Raw genomic sequence first — 24,230 nt, forward strand, 5'->3', positions numbered from 1 at the left:
GGAAATCAATGTTGAGTGCTCTAGGGCTCAGCAGTGCTCATGGAAATTTCTAAAAACTCATAGGATATTTAAACTCATAACTCATAGGTAATTTTGTTTGAATATTTTCTGGTTTTCTTAGAGTAGTTCACCAGTACTTCTGAGAAAGATACTAGAGGGTAACAGTAAAGGATGGTTTTTAAGGCTTAAATATTATCAGTACTAAAAATTAATGAAATTGCAATGAAAAAAATTGGGCAAATGCTCTGTCTAGCTCTTGATTAATAATTATTAAACCTAGTTTGAAAAGAATCTCAAGAAGCTTACATTTTTGTTTGGAGAAAACAAACATATGTAAGTATATACAGAATACACATAGAGGAAAATTCAGATAAATTTAAAGTAGTTATATACAAAGATAGGTTTGGAAGAAAGACTAATAGTTGGGATGATCAGGAAAAGCCCAGTTACAGAACACCTGTTGTTTCAACTATGTCTTGAAGGGAAAAAAAAGTTTATGGAGGAGGTGGGGAGGAAGTGTATCCCATGTATGAGGGATGACCCTAAAAGGCTTTGGAAACAGGAGATAGAGGGCAGAAAAAGAGATAGATAAATAGCCAGAGAAAAAAGAATGCTTGAGAATTATAATTAAATCATTGAGTCCATTATTTTCAGCTTTGAAACTACAATCCCAGAGAAATAAATGCAAATGGGGGGAAAAACTTACATAATTATACTCCAAACAATATTGTTTATATAGTGAAACACTGGGAAAAATCAAATATCTAATCATATAGATGAAATTTCACAAATCATAACTGATTTGTGTGTATATGTATGCATACCCTGATTACAACAGTTGTAAAAGATGTATATATAATCTGTATGTTTGTTGTTTTTGAATTGTTTTAGTCATGTCCAACATTTTGTAATCCCACTTGGGATTTTCTTGGCAAAGATACTGGAGTGGTTTTCTTTATCTTTTCCAGCTCATTCTATAAATAAAGAACAAAGGAAAATAGGATTAAATGACTTGCTTGGGTCACAAAGTTGGTAAAGTGATTGAGAATGAATTTGAACTCCAGGACTGGTGCTCTGTTCACTGTACTATCTGGCTCCCCAAGATCTGTACTTTAACAAGAATCATAGAATTCAGAGGAGTGATGTGTAAATAATGTAAAATTTATTCTGACATGATGCCACCAGTTAGGAGAATTTCACAATAGGAATACAGATTGCCTCATGTGGGTTCAAATTCTGGCTCTTTTGTTTATTTACTGAATGAGATTGAGCTAATTAATCTGGTCCTCAGTTTGCTCATCTGTAAAATGAAGAAGTGAAGCCAGATGACATCTAAAATATTCTTCAGTTTAAATCTTATGCTTGATTAAGATATTGACACATACCTAAATTCAGAGTTTCTTGGAGTCGGGAAAATCTGAAATCAGGTCTCAAGATACTAGCTGTGTCTTTCTGGGCAAGTCACTTCATATGTCTCATAAATAAAGGAAGTAATAATAATACTTCCTGGGGTAGTTGTGAACCTCAGATGAGATAATATTTTTAAAAATTCCTTAGCACAGTTCCTGGAATATAATCTAAGATAACATTAGTAAATATTCATTACCTTTTCCTCTTCCTCATTCTGTCCCCACTTTATTTCGTTGAGTGGGCTCCATACATAGCATGAATTAACTTTGCAGGTAGAAGGTTTTCCAAAAACTGAGTAGTCCTACATAGCTCACATTTATATAGCACTTTATAGTCTGTAAGATACTTTTGTCATAACACTGTAGGGAACAGTCATTGCCATTCACATTAGAGATGAAAAAACCCAGAGAGATTATGTGGTCACATGGAAGAGAAAGGACCTGAATCCAGGTCTTCTGAATATAGGTATTATTCTTATGATATTTTTGTAAGTCTTCTAGGAGCCGTATCCAATCATTTAGGTTGGATCTCAGTCACCAGTTGCTTTGTCATCCAACTAGCACAACATCAGGGACTCTTTTCAAGTTATATTGAATCTGGCACTTTTCTGTGATTGATTCACTGTCACATACTGTTTTAATTGTAATAATCCCTATAACTTATGTAAAAATCAAACAACTCTTCAAATGATTAGATAAGCAAGCTAGCTGAAATTAGTTACTCTTCAAATAGTGAATTCTTATCCCAAAAATTGGGATCTTTGAGTTTGTCAAACACTAGATTGCTATAATTATTGTCTGTTTTGTCCTGTAAACCTAACCTATTCCACTGATCAACCAGTCTGTTTCTTAGCCAATACCAAATGGTTTTGGTGACCGCTGCTTTATAATATAGTTTTAGACCAAGTAAAACTAGACCACCTTCATTTGATTTTTTTTTCATTAGTTCCTTGAAATTCTTGACCTTTTCTTCTTCCATGTGAATTTATGTTGTTAATTTTTCCTAGGTCATTAAAATAGTTTTTTAGGAGTCTGATTGGTAAAGCACTAAATAAATAGATTAGGTAATATTGTCATCTTTATTATATTCGCTCGGCCTATCCAAGAGCACTTAATATTTTCCCAATTATTTAGATCTGACTTTATTTGTGTGTAAAGTGTTTTGTAGTTTTGCTCATATAGTTCATGACTTTCCTTTGGCAGATAGATTCCCAAATATTTTAAACTATCGACTGTTATTTTAAATGGAATTTCTCTTTGTATCTCTTGCTATTGGATTTTGTTAGTGATGTATTAGAATGCTGATGATTTATGTGGATTTATTTTGTATCCTGTAACTTTGTTAAAATTGTGGATTATGTCTAATAGTTTTTTTACTTGATTCTCTAGCATTCTCTAAGTATACCATCATATCATCTGCAAAGAGTGATAATTTGGTTTCCTCATTACCTACTCTAATTCCTTTAATCTCTTTTTCATCTCTTATTGCCAAACTAGCATGAAATTAGTTACTCTTCATAGAAGATTAATCTATACTCATTACTAAGAACTGATTTGTAAGAACATTTATATTCTTCTTAGATTTTTATAAGAAAGTTAAACATAGAAATAACTATTTGTAAAGAAAATCAAAATACAATTTAATACATTGATATAAAATTTGTTATTTTAACTCTAAATAGGGTCTTCTGCAGTATTATGATGAGCTATGCCAGGAAGTACCTACTGTATTTGTTAATTTGATGGCACCCAAAATGAAAAAGGTTGGTTATCTTGAAAATATACTAAAATACATATAAACATCCTTATATTGTTGACAACAGTTCAGTGTTCTCTCTAGCCTATTTGTAGTGCTCTACTGTATAAAATAACTATATGTATACTATATTGGGAGACATTACAATCCTAAATATCATGGAACATTAAAAATCCAATATAGTATATATTTAGATATCAACATATATCCTTATATATGTGCCAATGATCAGTTAAAGAGAGTAGTGAGAGACAACCAGGAAATACCAAAAAAAAGTGATCATCAGTAAACTGGAAGATTTTTGTGCATATTTATTAATATTAATAGTTTTTGACACCACAAATACTTCCAGAAAAATAGGCAAAGATATCATCCCTCCCCACAGGGTTTATACAATATCACTGAAGAGCAATTATGACTGATAGTATAAGTCTTTTTACAGAAAGGAAATGTGCTTCAACAGCTGGATCCCAACTTTGTCCATTGTATCCAACCTGAATTGTGTTGCTTTATTCTCACCTTTATTTATAGTCTAGTAACCATTATGTATATTGTTCTTTTATAGCTGCCTTCTTTATTTTATGTAACTTCTTAGAAGTTTAGCTTCTTAAGAGACCTAAGTTATGAATGGTGAGAACTGGGCACCTGAGTCACTTAAATAAGGAAGTGACATAAAGTGATGGGTGAGACAGGGTGCCAGGAAGAAGACCAGTTGGCTGAAGCAGAATCAAAATAATACATTTCGGAAGGCCTCTGGAAGAGTTGGGCATGAGGGAAGCAAATAACAAGAGTTTTCATTCTTCAGCCTTAGGTTCAGTGAGATATGAAGTAAATGGTGTCTCAAGAGAAGGAAAGGAGAGTAATTATTCTTTCCTCATGTGAGGAACTGAATTCTCTCCTACTTGCTCATGATGATTAGTTAATTGCCTAAATCAGAATCACTGTCAGGGCCATGATTGATTTGGGATGGGGTTCTGCCAAGAGTTAAATGGCACCAACTGTCTCAATTCCTTGGCAAACTTCAGGAGTGTAACCTACTGAATAAAATTCAAACTGTCTTCCCTAGCTTTCAAGGCTCTCCATGGTCAGGTGCTACCAGGAAACTCCTTGAATATAAACTCCTATCTTTGGTGTGAATCAGAAATTTAGCTCTGAAAGACTGAGGCTTTTAAAGCTATGTCTCATGCTCCATGATCTTTGCTTTAATCAAGTCCATCCCTTGCTCTATTTATTAAGGGTTTCCTATTCCTGAAAATGTCTTCTCTTCTTTTTTCCCTAGCAGAATTTCCTTTTATCCCTTAAAGCCAAATTTGAAACTCGCCTTCTCCAGAAAGCATCTTATTTGATCTAACATGCTCTTTCTTCTAAGATTTTTTAAGTAATCTCTTCTCTCACTATGGAATTGTAAAATGGGTCATTTCCAGAACATATTTTGTTTTACAAAGAAAGACAATATATTTTGCATAAATATAGATGTATGACTAATGGAATGTTTTATTTTTAATATTTATAGGTAGAATTTGTATTGAGACAGGGATTAACAATATTGACATGGTCATCTCTAACGTTAGATAGTTTCTTTCAAGAAGTGGATTCAGTTATGAATATGTTTAATCAACTTTTAAAAAAGGTAGGTTCCTGATGATAGATAAATAAAAATTTCTAATATTGTATACTTGATTTAGGATATGATGTTTTATAAATTTATTGAATCTGCTTAAAGAATAAGATTTTCATCTGAAAACAAATCTCACTAAATTTAAAATATTTTTCATATATTTCATCTTTTGTTGTACTGGATATTTATAGGATTTAGATTTTTTGTTGGTCATTTCTTCAAATTTAGGGGTATTGTATAAAATAAGATTTACATAAAAATTATTTTTATTTTTAATTATAATTCCTTTTATTGGTTATGTAATTTTTCTTATTTCTAACTGCCATCACCAAAGCTTCTCTCAAATTGTTGTGTCTGAAATAATGTCCAATTTACAAATCTTTCCCCCATACTTTTATTTTTTGTTAGTCTTTTCAGTTGTGTCCCACTCTTTATGACACCATTTGAGGTTTTCTTGGCAAAGATACTGGAGTGGTTTGCCATTTCCTTCTCTAGCTCATTTTATAGATGAAGAAACTGAAGCAAACAGAAATAAGTGACTTGCTGAAGATCACACAGGCCTTTTTAAGGCCTGATTTGAACTCAGGAAGACTCACTCCAGGCCTATTACTCTATCCACTGTGCTCTTTCATGCACCTTGCAAAATTCCATCTCTTTCATGAAACCTACCTCAATTTTTTTTAAGCCTTAGAGGAACTGAAAACAAGTCATTAAAAATACAAAGAGATTATGATAGTGCTTTAAAATTCATTAATATTGAATATCGTGAAAAAAACACCAGATGTGCATTATATTTAAAATCCCTATCTGTGATTTCAGTCAGTGTGGGAACTCCTTGAATAGAAACTCCTATCTTTGGTGTGAATCAGAAACTTAGCTCTGAAAGACTAAGACTGAAGATTTCAGTTCAGAGTTGGCTTAGACATTTACTAACTGTGTTACTCTGGACAAATCACTCAGCTTCTGTTTGCTTCAGTTTCCTCAGTTGTAAAATGGGGATAGTGATAGTATTTGCCTCTCAAGGGATAATGCTGTGTAAAAGATTGTGAGAATCAAATCAGATAATATTGTTAAGTGTTTAGCATAATACCTTTCCCTTTCCCTTCACATGCATTATGGTCTTCTAGTGCTGTCCAGGGGCATTGAAAGTTTACATAACTTGCTCATGGCTTCCCAGCTAGTATGTATCAGAGGCAAAGCCTTAGGCTTCTTGATTCCAAGGTTAGTCCTCTACTTCCTAGGCCACATTTTCCACTGTTAACTTGTGTAGGTTAGACTTAAATTATTTCAGTTCTTTGGTCCTGTTTTTCTTACATGTAAAATGAGGTTGATTGACCATTATTTCTAAAGGTTCTTTCTTGCTCTAAGTCCTTTGAAATATTGATCCTGTATTACCAAAATGATATTAGTAAAATCTCATTATAGCCTTATCCTATGCTACAGTTTTGGAGTATGAATATGTAAGCAATAAATATCTAAAGAGAACACAGGTGAAACTTTTATTAGAAATGAGAAATAGCAGGAGACAAGGTTTAAAAAATAGAATGACCCACATAATAATGAGACATATATAGGTCACACATTCATTTCTACCATGATAGTAATAAAGTGGAGTTAAATGTGTTTCTGCTTTTTACTCTACTTTGTTGCTCCTTTGGTGATGTATTACTATAATGTATTGCCCATGAGTAGAGGCAGATATGTAAATCTTCTAGTTTTAAATTTCCAGATTATAACTTAATATATAACTTGTTATAATCTGAACATTAAAAAATAGTACTAAAGAAGCCAAAAGTGTTTTATTAATGAGATCCCTCTCTTTATAATAGGTCAATGACTTGTGCGAAATGCATATTGATGCAGTTCTAAAGGATATAGCAAAAACATTATTAATTTCTCTGCCAGAAGGTGGTGCAACCAAAGTAGAAGATATGTTAACCCTCAATGAGGTAGGTATCTTTCTTACACAACACATTGTAAATCATATTAAATGAATGTAGCCTTACAAGGTAAAAATATAAATTTGCAGTCCAAATTTTGGGTGTGAAATTGGCTGAAACTGCTTTTTTTATATCTTCAATGCCTGGCAAAATACTTAGTATATAACAGCCTCTTCACAAATGTTTGTGAGATTGGATGGGAAGGTAGCAAGAATATGTCTCATTCTCTTGCACTTTCCTTTGCACTTCCTTAAATTATCCATTGTTTCTCACTCACATTTCATTTACTTCCCTTTTCACTTCTTTTGACCAGCCATTTCAAATGTTTTTCCTTTTATCTTTTTGTTAGAAAAAACAAAATTATCTTAATATCTTATTGTATTTTTAATTTCCTCTTTGTTTTCTTTGCAATGTGTGTTTCTTTTAACGTGTGATGTGATTATGAACTCATAAGTACGATAAATAAAGGAGACAAAACTCTTCCCGTTTGTTCCTCTGTGGGCGAGAGAACTGCTAGAAGAAGAATTGACAGTTATAACTTTGATTGGAAACTTTTTAGTGGTCTGACAATATGAAAGTTCCACTACTTCTCTCTCTAATAGAAATAATTGCAATTAACTAAATTAGAAGTTAGTTATTAAAATAAAAAGAACTACATAAATGCTAATTATCAGTAGTATTTAAAAAGAAGCATAAATTATAATTTTGTAGCAAGTATATCACATTCACACATATATAAATAAATGAAAATATATTTCATTATTTAATAGCATTATACGAAGGAATGGGCTGACATATTGAACCATAAGAGCAGACATGTGGAAAAAGCTGTCCTTGAACTTCTGTCAATATTTGAATCAATTTATGAAGTTACAGATACTAAGAAAATTCCAAAGCAACCAACAGGTAATTAATCTCTAATGGTAAGAAAGAAAAATTCTGGGAATTGAGATTTTTGGATCGTTTTCCTCTTACAATTTAACAATTTGTTAATCCTATTTTAGTTTGAAAGCTATAAATCTCATAAAATTGTAAACTCTCTAAGGATAAGTACCATTTTGGGATACTTTTTTGGGTAATTATGTAAAATATTTCCACAATAGCCATATTGCAAAAGAAAAAATGTAGACCAAAACAAACAAACAAACAAACAAACCCAAGAAAAATAAACTTTAAAAAGTAAGCTTCAATCTGCTTCTATCCTTTTATCTGGAGGTATATAGCATTTTTCCCCTCATAAGTTCTTTGAAATTCTATTGGATCATTGTATTACTGAGAATAACTAAGTCATTCACAGTTGATCATAATACAATTTTGATGAGATTGTGCACAATGTTTTTCTAGTTCTGCTCATTTCACTTTGCATCAGTTCACGTCAGTCTTTCCCGTTTTTTGAGAAAACGTCCTAGTTATCATTCATTTCTTATATAGCACAATAGTATTCATCACAATCATTCACCACAACTTGTTCAACCATTCCTCAATTGATTAGCATCCTCTCAATTTTCAAATGTGCTGCTATTAAATGTTTTTTGTACCTATAGGTTATTTCACTTTCCTTTGATTTCTTTGGAATATAGGCCTTGTATTGGATCAAAGACTATACACTGTTTAATAGTTTGGGGACATAGTCCCAAATTGTTCTCCAACAGTGCATTAGTGGCCCAATTTTTCCATGTCCCTTCCCAACATTTGTCATTTTCCTTTTCTGTCATATAAGCTAATCTGATAGATGGATATTTTAAAGTTGTTTCAATTTTCATTTCTCTAATCACAAGTGATTTAGAGCATTTTTTCATATGACTATAGATAGTTTTGATTCTTTTGCAAACTGCTTGTTCATATCCTCTGATCATTTATCAGTTAGGAAATGTTTTCTAATTGATTTAACTCAGTCCTATATATATTTTGGAAACGAAGTCTTTATCAAACACTTACAATTTTCTTTCCAGTTTTCTGCTTTGTTTCTAATCTTGGCTGTATTGATTTTTTTGGTACATTCTTTTAATTTGATGTAAACAGAATTAACCATTTTATATCCTATAATGTTCTCTGATTCTTGATTGGTTACAAATTCTTCTCTTATTAATAAATCTGACAGGTAAAATATTCTTTGCTCCTCTAATTTGTTTATGATAACACCTTTTATATCCAAACCATGTACTCATTTCAACTTTGTCTCGGTATACAGTGTGAGATTTTGGGCTATATCTAGTATTGCCAAATTACTTTTTAGTTTTCCCAGCAATTTTTGTCAAGTAGTGAGTTCTTGTCTTAAAAGTTAGATGTTTGGTTCTTTGATCATTTATTCCTACGTATTGTGTATTTAATCTGTTCCACTGATCCACCACTCTGTTAATCAGTATCAAATTGTTTTGATGAATACTGATTGGTAATACAATTTGAGGTCTGGTGCTGCTGAACCATTTTTCTTCACATTTTTTCCATTGATTTTCTTTATGTTCTTGTCTTTTTGTTATTCCAGATGAATTTTGTTTCTGTTTTTTCTAGCTCTGTATTTTTTGGTAGTGTGATTGGTATAGCACTGAATAAGTAAATCAATTTATATAGAATTGGCATTTTTATTATTTTGGGTTGGCCTGTCTACCTATGAGCAATTAATTACTATTTTTCCACTTGTTTAGATCTGACTTTATTTGTGTATGATTTTTATGATATAATTCTGCAATCTATTTGCTATTATTTTATTTAAATTTTTGCATCAATATTCATTAGGGAGATTGGCCTATAATTTTCTTTCTCGGTTTTTACTCTACCTAGTTTAGGTATTAGTGCTATATTTGAAGTGTCAAAGAAATTTGGCAAAAATTCTTCTTTGCCCACTTTTCCACATAGTTTAAATGGTACTGAAATTAATTGTTCTTTAAAGGTTTAGTAGAATCCATTTGTAAATCTATCTTGTCATGGAGATTTTTTCTTAGGGAGCTCATTTATGACTTTTCAATTTCTTTTTTTAAGATAATATTTTATTTTCTCTCTTGATAATTTGGGCCATTTATATTTTGTAAATATTTATCTGTTTCACTGAGATTTTAAGATTTATTAACATATAATTGAGTAATATGGCGTCTAATATAATTGCTTTAATTTCTTTTTTGTTGCTGGTGGATTTTACTCTTTTCATTTTTGATATTGTTAATTTGGCTTTCTTTTTAAAAAAAGTCAAGTTAACCAGTGGTTTATTGTAATTTTTTCATAAACTAACTCCTATTTTTATTTATTTAGTGTTTTCATTAGTTTTAAAAATTAATCTCTCCTTTTATTTTTAGAATTTCTAATTTTGTATTTTATTGGGTATTTAAAATGTATTCTTTTTCTAGTTTTTCTTTTTTAATTGCATGCCCAATTCATTTATTTGTTTTTCTCTATTGTATTGATGTAAGCATTTAGATATATAAATTTTCCTTTAGGCATTGTTTTACCCACATCTTATAAATTTTGATATGTTGTCTCATTGTTGTCATTCTCTTTAAAGAAATTATTAGTTTTACAGTCTGTTTCTTCTTATAATTAACTTTTCCTATAAAAATTTGGTTGTTCATCCATTTCATGTATATTTATTTTGTACTGATATTACTTCATTTCTTATAGTACCTTTGAACAAAATGTAGTTTCCCTGCTTATCTTTTTAAATTGGGTTTGTTTTTATTTTTTCTTTGAGATCATGATGAAGCATAATAGATTCTGTCTGCTCTGTCCCCTTATTTTCACTCAGCATGATTTTGTATTTCAAATGTGTTTCTTGGAAACAACATATTAGATTCTGAGTTTTAATTCATTCTCCTTTCTGGTTTCATTTTATGGGTGAATTCAATCCTTTTACTTTCACAATTCATTTTCCGTTATCTTCTCCCTCTTTTTACCCTTTCTTTCCTCAAAAGTTTTTTTTTTTTTTTTTTTGGTTTTGTTTTTGTTTTTGTTTTTGTTTTGCTTTGGATTACTATCTCCTTTAATCTTTTCTCTCTTCTGTTAGCTTCTTTCTCTTTTTATCCTCTTCCCTTGCTATTTCCCTGTAGGGTAAAATGAATTTCTGTATTTGAGCCAATTCTGATGAGAGTAAGGTTCAAGATTTGCTCTCCATCTTACCCATCATTTCTTCTTCCATTCTAAATATTTCTTTTCATGCCTCTTTTATGTGAAATCATTTCCCTTCTTCTTTTCTCTTTTTTCTTCCTTTCTCACCCTTTCATTTTATTTTTTTGGAGATCATCTCAACATAATTGATTCATACCCATGCCCTATATCTAAATATACTCCTAACTGCCCTAATATTGATAAATTTCTTAATAGTCATACGTATCATCTTCCCATATAGGAATATAAAAGTTTAATCTTATTAGTTCCCTTATGATTTCTCTTTCATGTTTACCTTTTTATTATTCTCTTGTATATTCTTTGAAAGTCAGATCCAGCTCTATTGTTTGTTTGTTTTTTAATCAGGAATGCTTGAAAGTTCTCTATTTCATTGAATGTCTGTTTATCTTCTGCTGGATATATTATTCTTGTTTGTAATCTTAGCTCCTTTGCCTTCTAGAATATACCTTCTGATCTTTTAATATGGAAGCTGCTAATCTTCATCATGCTGTCCTCACTGTGGTTTCAAAATATTAGATTTGTTTCTTTCTGGGTGCTTGTGATGTTTTCTCCTTGACTGAGGAGGTCTGGAATTTAGCTACAATATTTCTGGGAATTTTCATTTTGGGATCCCTTTCAAGAGGTTATCAGTGAATGCTTTCAATTTCTATTTTACACTTTAACCAAATAATAAAATTGCTTGAAAAATAATGCTTAGGTTCTTTTTGTGATCATTGTTTTTGGGTATTTTCTAATGAAATATTTCACATTTTCTTAAAGTTTTTTATTCTTTTGTTTTTTCGTATTGTCTCTTGGTGTTTCAAGGAGTCACTATCCTCTGCTTGCCCAGTTTAAATTTTTAATGAATTCTTTTCTTCAACGAATTTTTGAACCCTTTTTTTTCTTCTAGTAAACTTGTTGAGTTCTTTTCTTCAGTAAATTTTACCATTTGGCCAAAGCTAATTTTTAACGCATTCTTCTCATCATTGGAATTTTGTACTTTATATATATATATATATATATATATATATATATATATATATATACAGACATATATGTATATATATATATTTGTATATATATATATGTGTGTGTGTGTATTTAGCCAGTTCTGTTTTTAAAGTATTACTTTCTTCAGTATTTTTGTGCCTCTCTTTACTAACTGATGACTATTTTCATAAATTTCTTGCATCACTCTTATTTTCCCAATTTTTCCTCTACCTTCCTTATTCAGTTTGATAATCGTATCCTATTAACCAATTGATTAGGTTACTATGCTAAGATTTTTAGTACTCATTTTTACAAGATATTGAATACCAAATTTTACCCCCTCCCTTCTATCCTCTTTTTCTTGAAGGTAGTAAGTAGTTGGATGCAATTTGTGTGTGTGTGTGTGTGTGTGTGTAAGCATGCTATCAACATATTTCCATATTAGTCAAAGTTTGTGCAGAAGAAACAGATCAAAATAAAAAATCACAAGAAAGACTAAATAAAGTAAGTGGGAAAATATACTTTGTTCTGAGACTATCAATTTTTTACTTGGTTATAGATAACATTTTCCTTTGTGAGTGTTTTGTACTGGTCTTGGATCAGTGTTGGTGGGAAGAGCTGAGTCTGTCATAATTGTTCATTACACCATTCTGATGATACTGTGTACAATGTTTTCCTGTTTTCCTGGTTCTGCTTATTTATGTTTACATCCATTCATATAAGTTTTTTCTAAAATCTGTTAATCATTTCTTACTGCACAATAGTATTCCGTACATTCATATACCATAGCTTATCTAGTTATTCCCCAATTAATGGGCATTCCCTCAATTTCCAATATTTTGCCACCACAAAAAAAGCTATTATGAATATTTTTGTACATGTATATCTTTTCCCCTTTCTAGGATTTCTTGGGGATCCAGACCTAATAGTGGTATCGATGGATCAAAGGTGTGATTGCCCTTTGGACATAGTATCAAATTTCTCTCCAGAATTGTTGAATCAGTTAACAACTCTGTCAACAGTGCATTAGCGTGTCAATTTTCCTACATATCCAAAATTTATCACTTTCCTATTTTATCATCTTGTCTAATATGATAGATGTTAGGTAGTATCTCAGCATTGATTTTAGTTTCATTTCTCTGATCAAAAGTGATTTAGAGCATTTTTTTCTTATGACTATTGATAGCTTTAATTTCTTTTTCTGAAAACTGCCTGTTCATATCCATTGAATATTTATCAATTGTAGTATGACTAATATTTTCTCTAAAATGTAATGTTCTCTGTTGAGGTTTTCCTGGGGTCTCTGGGAGTAGCCTTCATTTCAGTTCAGTAATCACCACATGAGTAGCCATGGGTTAAAATCCATTTATTGTCTCCTTCACTTGGGGCTCAGCTAGTTTTTCTGGAGGCCTTTCTCTCTCCTTGGTTCCGAGAGCTTGAGCTCCTGCCTGCCTTCTCTGGCTTCTTAATCTCCCCGACTTCCAAGGGTTTGTGCTTCAGCCTCCAGCAACATCAAAGGTGGCAGATGGAATGAATCTGTCTCAGCCTCTGAGAGCTTCTAGTGTGCTTGTCCTTTCTGGCCCTGAGAGCGTCTAGCTTATTTGCTATACATTAGAGTACATTTTGTCACTAGGAAACCATTATTTTTTGTAGGATTAAATCAGTGCTAAACTAGATTTAACCATTGTCTCCTCAATTCCACTTAGTACCTTGTTTCAAGTTCTGGCCATAACATCTCTTTGTAAGATTAAATCAATCATACTGAACCATGCTAAATTAGATAACTGTTGTCTCTATCAATTCCACTGTCTTAGTACCTTGTAAGAATCCTTTATTTCAAGTTCAGAATTCTGGCCCATAACAGTAGTAATCTTTATATATTTGAGAAATCAGGCCTATTCTAAATATTTTCATTTCTTTTTCTTCTCTTTTAGCTAATATATGCAATATTGTATTGAATAATAGTGAGCATCCTTGAATTATCTCCTGACTTTATTGGGACAGCTTTTAGCTTATCTCCATTATAGAAAATGCTTGTTGATGCTTTTAGATAGATACTGCTTGACATTTTAAGGGATTCTCCCATTATTTTTAGTCTCTTGAGTGTTTTTAATAGGAATGGGTGCTGTATTTTGTCAAATACTTTTTCAGCATCTCTTGAGATAATCATCTAAATTCTGTGGTTTTCTTATTGATATGATCAATTATGTTGATTTTTTTCTAATATTGAACCAACCCTTTATTGCTGGTATAAATCCTACTTTGTCATAGTATATGATTCTTGTGATATATTACTGTAATCACCTTGCTAGTATTTGTTCAAAATTTTTGCATAAATATTTATTAGGGAAATTGGTCTGTAATTTTCTTTCTCTGTTTTAGCTCTTCTTGGTTTAGGTAATAGCATCATAATTGTGTCACAAAAGGAATCTGGTAAGACTCCTTCTTCACCTATATTTTCAAATAGTTTACATAGTATTGTAATTAAATGCTCTTTAAATGTTTGGTAGAATTCACACTTGAACCCATCTATCCCTGGAAATTTTTTCCTAGGGAGTTCATTAATGGCCTGTTCCCTTTCTTTTTCTAAATTAGATTTGCTTAGGCTTTCTACTTTCTGATGTGTTCATCTGTGTAATTTATATTTTCATAATATTCATTAATTTTACTGAGATCTTCAGATTTGTTGACATATAATTTGGTAAAATAGTTCCTAATAATTGCTTTAATTTATTCATTGGTAGTGATTTTACCCTTTTTTTACTTTTATTACTGGATATTTGGTTTTCTTCTCTCTTTTTTAAAAAATTAAATTAACCACTGCTTTATCTATCTTGTTGGTTTTTTCATAAAACTAGTTCCTGGATTTCTAAACTCTTAGTTTTATTAACCTCATCTTTTATGTTCAGAATTTCTAATTTGGTGCTCAATTGGAGATTTTAAATTTGTTATTCTTCAAGTTTTCTTAGGTGCATGCTCAATTTTTTGATGTTTTTTCCCCCCATTTTGTTGATGTAAGAATTTAGAGAAATAAATTTTTCCCTAGATACTGCTTTGGCTGAAACCCATAAATTTTGATATGTAATGTCATTGTTGTCAATTCTCTTTAATGGAATTGTTTGTTTCTATTTTTTTTTAATCTTGATTCTTTAGGATTAGACTATTTAAAGGTGATTTTTAATCTATCTTTTTACTGTCCTTTGTTGAATGTAATTTTTATTACATTATGATTTGAAAAGAAAACATTTAGTATTTCTGCTCTTCTGCATTCGATTTAGAGGTTTTTATGCCTTATAACATGGTGTATTTTTGTGTTGGTGTCATGTGCTGCTGAGAAAAAAAAGGTACATTACTGTCCATTCCCCTCAGTTTTTTCCAGAGGTCTGTCATGTATAACTTTTCTGATAATCTATTTTCCTTCTTAGTTTTTTCCTTGCTTGTTTTTTGATTAAGTTTATTGAGTTTTGAGAGGGGTTGAGGTTTCTCACTAGTATAGTTTTGCTGTTTATTTCTTCCTTTAATTTACTTCTTTATGAATTTAAATGCTATTTAGTATTGATATTGCTTCATTGTCTATTGTACCTTTTTAGCAAGATGAGGTTTCCTTTCTTATCTCATTTAATTTGATCGATTTTTGCTTTAACTCTGTCTAAGAATAGGATTGCCAACCCTCATTCTTTTTTTTTTTTCTTTTTAACTCTAGTAAAGTATAAGAGATTCTGCTCTAGCCCCTTACCTTTGCTCTGTGTGTGTCTCTCTGCTTCTTCTAAACAGTATATTGTAGTTTAGTTTGTTGGTATAATTCCTCATGTTGATTCATGTTAATTGTTACATCACTACTAGCCTGTGTTATATTGCTATGTGCTTATGTAATTTGTGTAATTATGTGTAATACCTCCCATATTGATGGATTTATGTATACCTGTTTTAAGAGTGAGCTCCTTCAGAAATCCGTGAATTTGATTTGATTTCCCATTTTCTTTGGAGTTTTCATCTTCCTTCCTGAGACATGAGGGAGTGTATGATCACCTCCTCTTTATGGTGTTTTCACTCCTTTTTTGAGCAGAGAAGGCATGAGCACCTTCTTTTTGGGGGTTCTCACCTCCTGGAGAAGTCAGGGAGGTCATGACTACCTATTTTCTAAATCAAAAGAAAGCAGGAGATGTTAAGATTCTTATAAGGTACTAAGTCAGTAGGTACTAAGACAGTGGAATTGATAGAGACAATAATATCTAATTTAGCATGGTTCATTATGGTTGATCTGATCCTACAAGAAGACGTTATGGGCCAGAACTTGAAACAAGATACTAAGTGGAATTGAGGAGCTAATGATTCTCTAATTGACATGTACTTAGTACTTACTATAATTCCACAAGATTCACATCTTTAAGAGAGCATATAAAGGAGGAGCTCTCAGGGCCAAAAAGGACAAGCCCACTCTCAGAGGAGGAGACAGATTCATTCCATCTTATACCTTAGTTCTGGCTGGAGACATTCAGAGGCAGCTAGAGGTAGAAGCTGGCAGAGGCAAAGGACTAGCAGCAAGAGCTCTCAGAAACAAGGAGAGAGATAGCCCTCTAAGAAAGCTAAATGGGCCCAAGGAAGGAGACAAGACTTTGAAGGACACAATAAAGAATTTGGACTTTAACTCCCAGCTTCATTTGGGGAGATTACTGAACTGAAACTAAGGCTGCCTACAGAAGCCCCCCAAGAAACCTGCTCCCAGAGAACATTATATTTTAGAGAAGAACTTTACACTATTTCATGATTTTTAACTTTTATATTAAAGTTGTGTTCTGCTCCCAGGGTACATAGGTTACTGTCCCAAGCTTTAGGACTTTCTTGCTATTCTCTTCAGAGTTACTCTAGAGGTCTGTAGGTTTTTGATGCTTTCAAGGTAATTTGATCTAAGGATAAATGTGATCACTTTTGGCTTATACTCTGATCTTTAGTCATGCAGGGATCTATGACTGTGACCAGATCTCTGCTCTTCTGCTGTCATGGCTGCTAGTGTTCCCCATTTTATTTGCCCATGAGCAACTATACATTCTTCTTTGTCCTAGAACCACAACCAGGCTTCCTGCTCCCCTACATCTGCAAATGCTCTCTCTCCTTTTGACCCTGGGACTGTGACCTGGAACTATAATTTGATTTTGAACCTGGTGCCCCAAAAAAGGTCCCCTTGTACTCTCCTTCTGATTTATTGTCCGATCATCCACTCCCCTACTATCTGTGGACTGAATACAGCAACTAGATTATGTGATGATCAACTATGATGGACTTGTCTCTTTTCAACAATGAGGTGATTCAGGCCAATTCCAATAGACTTGTATGGAGAGAGCCATCAGCATCCAGAGAGAGGACTATGGGGACTGAATGTGGATCACAACATAGTATTTTCATTTTTTTGTTGTTTGCTTGCTTTTTCCTCATTTTTCCCTTTTTGATCTGATTTTTCTTGTGCAGCATGATAAATGTGGAAGTATATATAGAAGAACTGCACATATTTAACATATATTGCATTATTTGCTGTCTAGGAAAGAGGCTTGGGGGAAGGGAGGGAGAAAAATTTAGAAATTTTCAAAATTTTCAAAGGGTGAGTGTTGAAAACTATCTTTGTATAAATTTTGAAAATAAAAGGCTATTATTTTAAAAAATCCTGGAGTTGTTTTCCCATTGTCTACTCAATAAAATAGAAACTTTTGGTCTCGGTTAACAGAACCTTCCACGATCTGGCTTCTGAGTTACCTCCCTTATGTGATTCATTTTCTAATCAAACTAGAAACTTTCTGTTCTCCAGTTAATTATGCCCTTTCCCAAATTTGTGATTCTACCTCATATTTGTTGTTCTTCCTTTCCTTTGAGACCCAATTTGGGTCATAGTATGAGTCTAAAATGTAGCTTTCCATGACTACCTTGTCTTTCTTCCACTTCCTTCCTCCCCTTCCATCACCACCACCAATCCCCATCTCAGAGGATGAGTATTATGAGTCCCAATTTTTTTCAATTACTTTGTCTGGACTTCTTCTTTTGATTTATTCCATGGTTCCTAGGATTTTTGTCATTAGCTTATAAACTTTTAAGAGGAGGATCTCTGACATAAATATACCTTGCTTATAGAAAACCCTAAGAAAACATTTGAAGAGAAAATGAGTTCCCTGCAGCTCTCCATAAGAAAGCTCATTACTGTTTTATAGTTTTGACTATAATTGTACAACTTTTGCATATTTTTTATTTCTGGATATTTGTTGTTCTAATGTTGTTTGTTATTTAATGGCTATTTGTTTTATGTGCAGTTATTGGGACTATAAGAGTAATGCATGAGGCATGCTTTAAGGCATGAATCCTCACTTATTCTTAACTTTGATGAATTTAATTGTGTTCATAAAGACAATGTTTTGAGAAACTTTTCCTCTGAATAGTGTATTCCTAAACATTTCACTAGATTCAGAGGATGTAGTTAAACAGTAGAGTTTCAGGAATCATGTATTAGAAAGCTTACTTTCCAGTAGAAAGATTCAGACTACAATGTGCATTTTAAAAAGAAAAATTAGCCTAAATTTGCCCTTATCTTGTGATCCTATAGTCTGGCTTTTGAACACTTTTGGTATAAACTAGAGTCCAAGATATTTGACACAGTTCTCTCTTTTCCATAAATTGACCAGAGAAATGAGGAAGAGCTTTTACTCTCAATCAAACAGGTCAAGTAGATTGATCTACAGTTTTTACCTGAATCTACAGGAGATAAAATATATGCTCCAGAGGAGGATTTCTCTGGGTTTACTGGGTAAAGATCAAATGTCTTTGTTCAACATTCAGTGCCTTTCACAATCTGCCCCCATCCAAGCTTTCTAGCTTTATGTATATATTTTTCCTTACCTTCTATGAAAGTCCTGCTAAAAAAATCTTTTCGTTATATAAAAATGATACCAAGTTCTTTAAGAATATTCTTTTTCTAGTAGAAAATAGAAGATAGTAAGCCTCTGACAAATTTTGTCAAGCTACAAAAGCTTTGAATATGGTCATAATAGTCTAGGTGATCTTAGGGCCATTAAAAGCTTTGCAAAATTTTTCAAAGGCAAAACGATTTGTTCTAATATTTCTATTTAATTGTGGACACAGCTTAATGTTCTTTTTAAAAATAAATATTTTTAAAATTTTTTTCTTTTTAAAAAATACTTTATTATGTAAAGAATAAAGACAAAGAAAAACAGAAAAGGAATATAAAACAAAAGAGAACATTGTCATGTGCCCAGCAGAACAGCAGGGAGGATTCAAAATACATTAATAATAAATTACTAGTTCAAGAAAGTGTATATATACATGTATTAGTAGAAGAAATTATATTCATGAATGTCCATCTTTACTTCCTTATAAATTTTTTTTGTTCTCTGCGTACACCTTTTTTACTTTATTTTTTCCCTTTCACTCCCTTTCAAGCAAACTATAGTTAAGAGATATATATGTATATGTACATATATATACATGTATATACACATATCATCCACCCACATACATACACATATCTTTCCTATCCTTGCTGACTCTTGTTTTTAATTCTGTTCCTTAACTTGTCTTGCTATTATTTCACCTCCCCCCATCCATAGATCCCTTTTTTGTCTCTTTCCCTCACCTTTTGCTTCCCCAACTGCCCATTCCTCTCCCCGTATTTTTCAGTAGATTTTAGCGGATGCCCTTCCTGGTATATAAATAGTGTAGCCTATTGAATGCATTTTCCATGTGAGGATGTTTTCAGAACCACAAAACTTCTTCCCCCTTTAATGCTTCTGTGTCTATTCTTCTGCAACCTCATTTGTATGACATAATTAACTAGTTTTACCTTAACTCTACCCCAGTTTTACTTGTAAGCTATCCTTTTATTGATATCAATCTTAAACATATGGTATATGTTTCCCATATAAAAACAAACAATTTGTCCATGTGGAGTTTCTTGAAATTGATCTTTGATATTGGCTCTTATATATTAAATTTTCTATTAAGTTTGGGTTTGGTTGATAGCAAGACCTGAAAATCTGTAAGCTGATTGAATATCCATTTTTTTCTCATTCAATATTATAGATAATTTTGCTGAATGTTATTTATTTTTGGACACAGGCCTAATTCTTTTAATTGACAGCAGATATGACACCAGCACCCGTGGTCTTATTGTGGCTGCTGATAATTCCTTTACAATGCTAATTGTAGCTCTAGCACATTTGAATTTTTTTCTTGTTTCTTGAAAATTTTTCTCTTTGATCTGGGATTTCAAAATTTGGCAATAATGTGCCTATGTGTTTTTCACAAAGGATCTTGTTGAGGTGGTGATTGATGTATTTTTTCTATTTGTACTTTTCCCTCATGTTCTCTCACTCCAGGACAATTTTCTTGGATTATTGTTTTATTTCTTGGTCTCTCGTTGCTTTGCTGGCTTCCCTTTACCCAATTCTAATTTTTAAAGAGTTATTTTCATCTTTGAGATTCTATACTTCCTTTTGTAGTTGGTTAACTATTTTTTCATAATCTTGGGGTTTTTGGATGCCTTCCATCTAAATGATTTTGATTGTTTCTCCCTTTGTTTCCTCAATTTCTTAACATGAATATATTTGAAAAGGAGGAGAGAGAGAGAGAGAGAGAGAGAGAGAGAGAATGAATATGAATGTTACTGCGCCACTCTTTTTCATACAAAAATTTTTACTCAAGATTTTGAACTTTTTAAAAATATGTCATATATGAATTAACTCAATTTTGACATTTGGTTTGTTTTTTAAGAATTATTTACTTAATTTAGTCAGCTTTCCAACAAAAATAGCAAAATCATAAGATTCTTTTAACTCTGTTAACTTCAGAAAACCACAACAAAAATCAGTTACATCATTTTTCCTTACAATTCTAAAGATCCCCTTAGGGAACTTTTCAAAGATTAAATAATAAGTAATACTTTAACAAGATAAATTTGTAAGAAAGAATATGAAAATTATAGTGTAATGAAAGGTAAAATTAGAGTGTAATGAAAGGTATAAAATATACTGTGCCATGGCTACCATTAGGCAATTCCTTCATGATAAGGAATTTATTTCAGTGCTGAAATAATGGAGTTATATAATATTCTGAGATTGATTTTTGCCTCAGGTCTCTCATTTGGATACAGGGTGTCCAATGCCTTAGTGCAGTTTCAAGCTATTAGAGCTTGAAAAACCCTATGGTTTTAATTTATATACCTTTTGGGAAAACAGGTTCAAGTTTTGAAACTCTGGAGACATCCTAAATACCCTTGTATATGTCACATCTCCCAAACAATGTAATACTCCCCTATGAAGACTGAATTGCTCTTCCAAAAGGTATTTTAATGAAAATCAAATTTAACACCAGGGAAGACAAACACCCCCAGACCATTAATTGCAATTATCTCAAAATCTTAACAATTTTCATCTTTTCCTTTCTCTCATACATGGTATTGTAACTTGACTAAAGGTTTGGTTGGTTTACCAAACTATTCAAACACTTAAAGCAGCTGGTTTAAATACCTACTGCATATGGGTAGCATATTTTAAATTTATTTTGACTTAGCAACTATAGATCCCTACCCTCGGTGGCCCCTGGGTTGTTGTGAGGGCTAAGGGAACATGATGCTAATAATTTATAATAGAGTCAGGTTTATGGTAAGAAATAGAAACTAAGCTTTCTTTCCATCATCCATAATTGTGGCTAACACAATTTGGACATATCATATGGGGAAACTTACATGTAAGTATAAATTTTAACATAGGAACTTGGTTTTATAATATATAGTAATATTCTGTGTAATTTTTGTTAATTTACTTTGTTAATTTTACTTTTAGAACCACGTAAACATGTGGCTTTTGGACCTCCTGGAGAAGATACTGAAATTATTGAGCCTGAAAGTAAGGAAACTGAAGATAATGAAAAGGAAGATGAATTTAAAAAGGTATTTATTGATAAATAAATTCACAGTTTTATAGAATTATAAAATTATTGGACTAGAAATTATAATAAATATCTACTAGTGCTCTCCTTTACCTACCAGAAGATCTGTGTTCAAACAGAATAGAAACATTTAGAGCAGGGTGAATGGGGCTTCTATATTTTCCCAGGAAAAAAAACAAAGCCTGCACAGGTTCACAATATATGATGCATTTGTTAATATAAACATTCCCCAACAGTTTAAGGAAAATAGTTATCTCTTAAATAATAACAGGCTGTGAATACATTGCTGTGCAATGTGGATGTGAGGATAGAGAACATATAATGTCTTGGTAAAGGAATCATGGAGACTGGTATGGAAAGGTGAAAATAAGTTATAGAAAGCTCTATAGAATTGCTCAGATAATTTTATTGCACTAGAGTTTTCCTACATAAAATCTTTTTTTAGCTATAAAAGAGGCAGTGAGGTAGTGCAGTAGATGGAGTACCAGCCTTGGCTTCAGGAGGATGTGAGTTCAAATTTGGCTTTTGCTATGTAATCTTGAGCAAGTTATTTAACCCAGATTGTCTCACTTTAAAAAAAGAAAAAAGAAAAAAGAAAGAAAGAAAGAAAGAAAGAAAGAAGCTACAAAAGGAGACTTAGTTTTACTTTTTGCCAATCCTAATATTTTTGGGGTAATAGTTCATAAGCTAAATTATAAAATCTTAAGTGAGAACAACAGTTCCAGATGAAGAGAGGAAAGGTTGAATTTCATATAATAGTCCCATCCTTTAATGGGTGGCAAGTTCCTCGTGAATCAATAGTGTGAACATGAGAGAATCACTCTCTCCCCCCTCGCCCTCCCACCAAGTAACATGAACTTATGCTGCATCAATTGAAGCATAGTGTCCAAAACAAGGGAAATAATAGTTTTTCTATGCTGTGATTTGTTAAGTACACAACTAGAGTATTTAGTCCTGGACACAAAATTAAGATAGATATGGACTTAAAGCATTTACCATTTGAAGGCCTATAATGTGGAAGAAAAATTTAAACAGGTTTTTCTTGACCCAGAACTAGGATAATTGGATAGAAGTTGGAGAGAAAATTTCAGGGTTCATAGAATTATTTTTTTTTCAATTAAAGCTGATCCAGTGAAGAATATACTATTGTAGAAGACAATTGGTTCTCTCTTATTGCAAATCTCCAAAGATTTGACAATTACTTAACAATAATATTATAAATGACAAGTGGTGGACTACATGGCCTCTAAGGTTCCTTCTGAGTCTCTGTGATTCTGTGTTTATGTGAATATTCCCTTCTTTATATTATATCCTCTCTTTGTTTTTATGATGCTGTACATAATTTTCTTTTCACTTCTTAAACACTGCATCACTATTTTCATTTGCTAGTTTCTTTTCTTCTTTTCCCCACTAAAATATGGGTGTCATCAGGGTTCTTGTCATGAGATCACCTCTGCACTCTTTTCCCTGAAACAATCTTGGCTTCATTTTTTCTCTCTTTGCAAACTACTCTATATCTATATTTCCATCCCTACTTTATTCTGAGTTCCATTCATATATTTTCAAGACATCTATATTTGAGTGATCTGTTGGTATCTCAAACTCAATGTCTGAAACTGAATTCCTCTTCTTTCTATTCCTCTCACAAAACAAAACAAACAAACCCTCGAAAAATAAAACCTGTTCTTCTCCCTTAATTTCTACATATCTCCTCATGATTCAGACTTGAAATTTCAGGACTTTCTTTGACTCTACTTTTTTATACACTTTCAGCTGATTTCTCTTTCCTATTGATTCCTCCTTAGTGATAGATGGCTTCATTGACCCATAATTATATGAGAGTACAGGCACAGTTTTAACAGAGAGTTAATTTTTGTCAGCCTTAATAAACTTCATCCTATAATAATAATGGTAGTAATATGTTTCAATAGTAATAATAATAGTGATGATAGTAATGATAATAGTATTTAGATAGTATTTTAAGATTTTCCAAGCAATTTTTTTCACAGCCATCCTGTAAGATAAATGCTATTACTATGCTCATTTTTCAATTAAGGAAACTGAAGCTCCAAGAAGATAAGTTGACTTTAAGAATCATACAACTCATAAATGTCTGAGTCAAAAATAAAACTCAAATACAGCACTGGTGGAGCAGGGAAGGGCAGAATTCAAGGTCTAGCATTCAAAAGTTTTCATTGTTCCTGGCAATGAGTTTGAGCTTCCTCTTGGAGGTTTGGTGCAATTTATCATCAGAAAGTTAATTGGATTTAAAGAAGGCAGGGAAGATTTTTAGAAGAGGGGCTATTATGCTAAGCAAGACATGTAGGACTTTTTTCTTCAAAAAAGTAATCTTGATGAAAGGGACCATTTATCCTGATGAGCCTAAGCAACACCCTGGTGTCTCTTTTTCTGGGATAGAATTCATTAGATTTTTAAAAGCTGTTTTATTATTTTTTTCTGGTTGTACATTAACTTTT

General features: G+C 32.1%; 1 protein-coding gene across 1 annotated transcript in view; it reads left to right on the forward strand.

Annotated features, from left to right (window-relative positions):
• Positions 1-24,230, forward strand: part of DNAH8 (dynein axonemal heavy chain 8) — a 402,529-nt gene that overhangs the window by 105,957 nt on the left and 272,342 nt on the right. The window contains exons 18-22 of the mRNA XM_051996876.1: positions 3,092-3,172; positions 4,679-4,795; positions 6,613-6,732; positions 7,494-7,629; positions 21,648-21,754. Of these exons, the coding sequence (XP_051852836.1) occupies positions 3,092-3,172; positions 4,679-4,795; positions 6,613-6,732; positions 7,494-7,629; positions 21,648-21,754 (561 nt within the window). The remainder of the gene's footprint in view (positions 1-3,091; positions 3,173-4,678; positions 4,796-6,612; positions 6,733-7,493; positions 7,630-21,647; positions 21,755-24,230) is intronic.

Source organism: Antechinus flavipes, chromosome 4 (assembly GCF_016432865.1).
Source record: "Antechinus flavipes isolate AdamAnt ecotype Samford, QLD, Australia chromosome 4, AdamAnt_v2, whole genome shotgun sequence".
Lineage (NCBI taxonomy): Eukaryota > Metazoa > Chordata > Mammalia > Dasyuromorphia > Dasyuridae > Antechinus > Antechinus flavipes.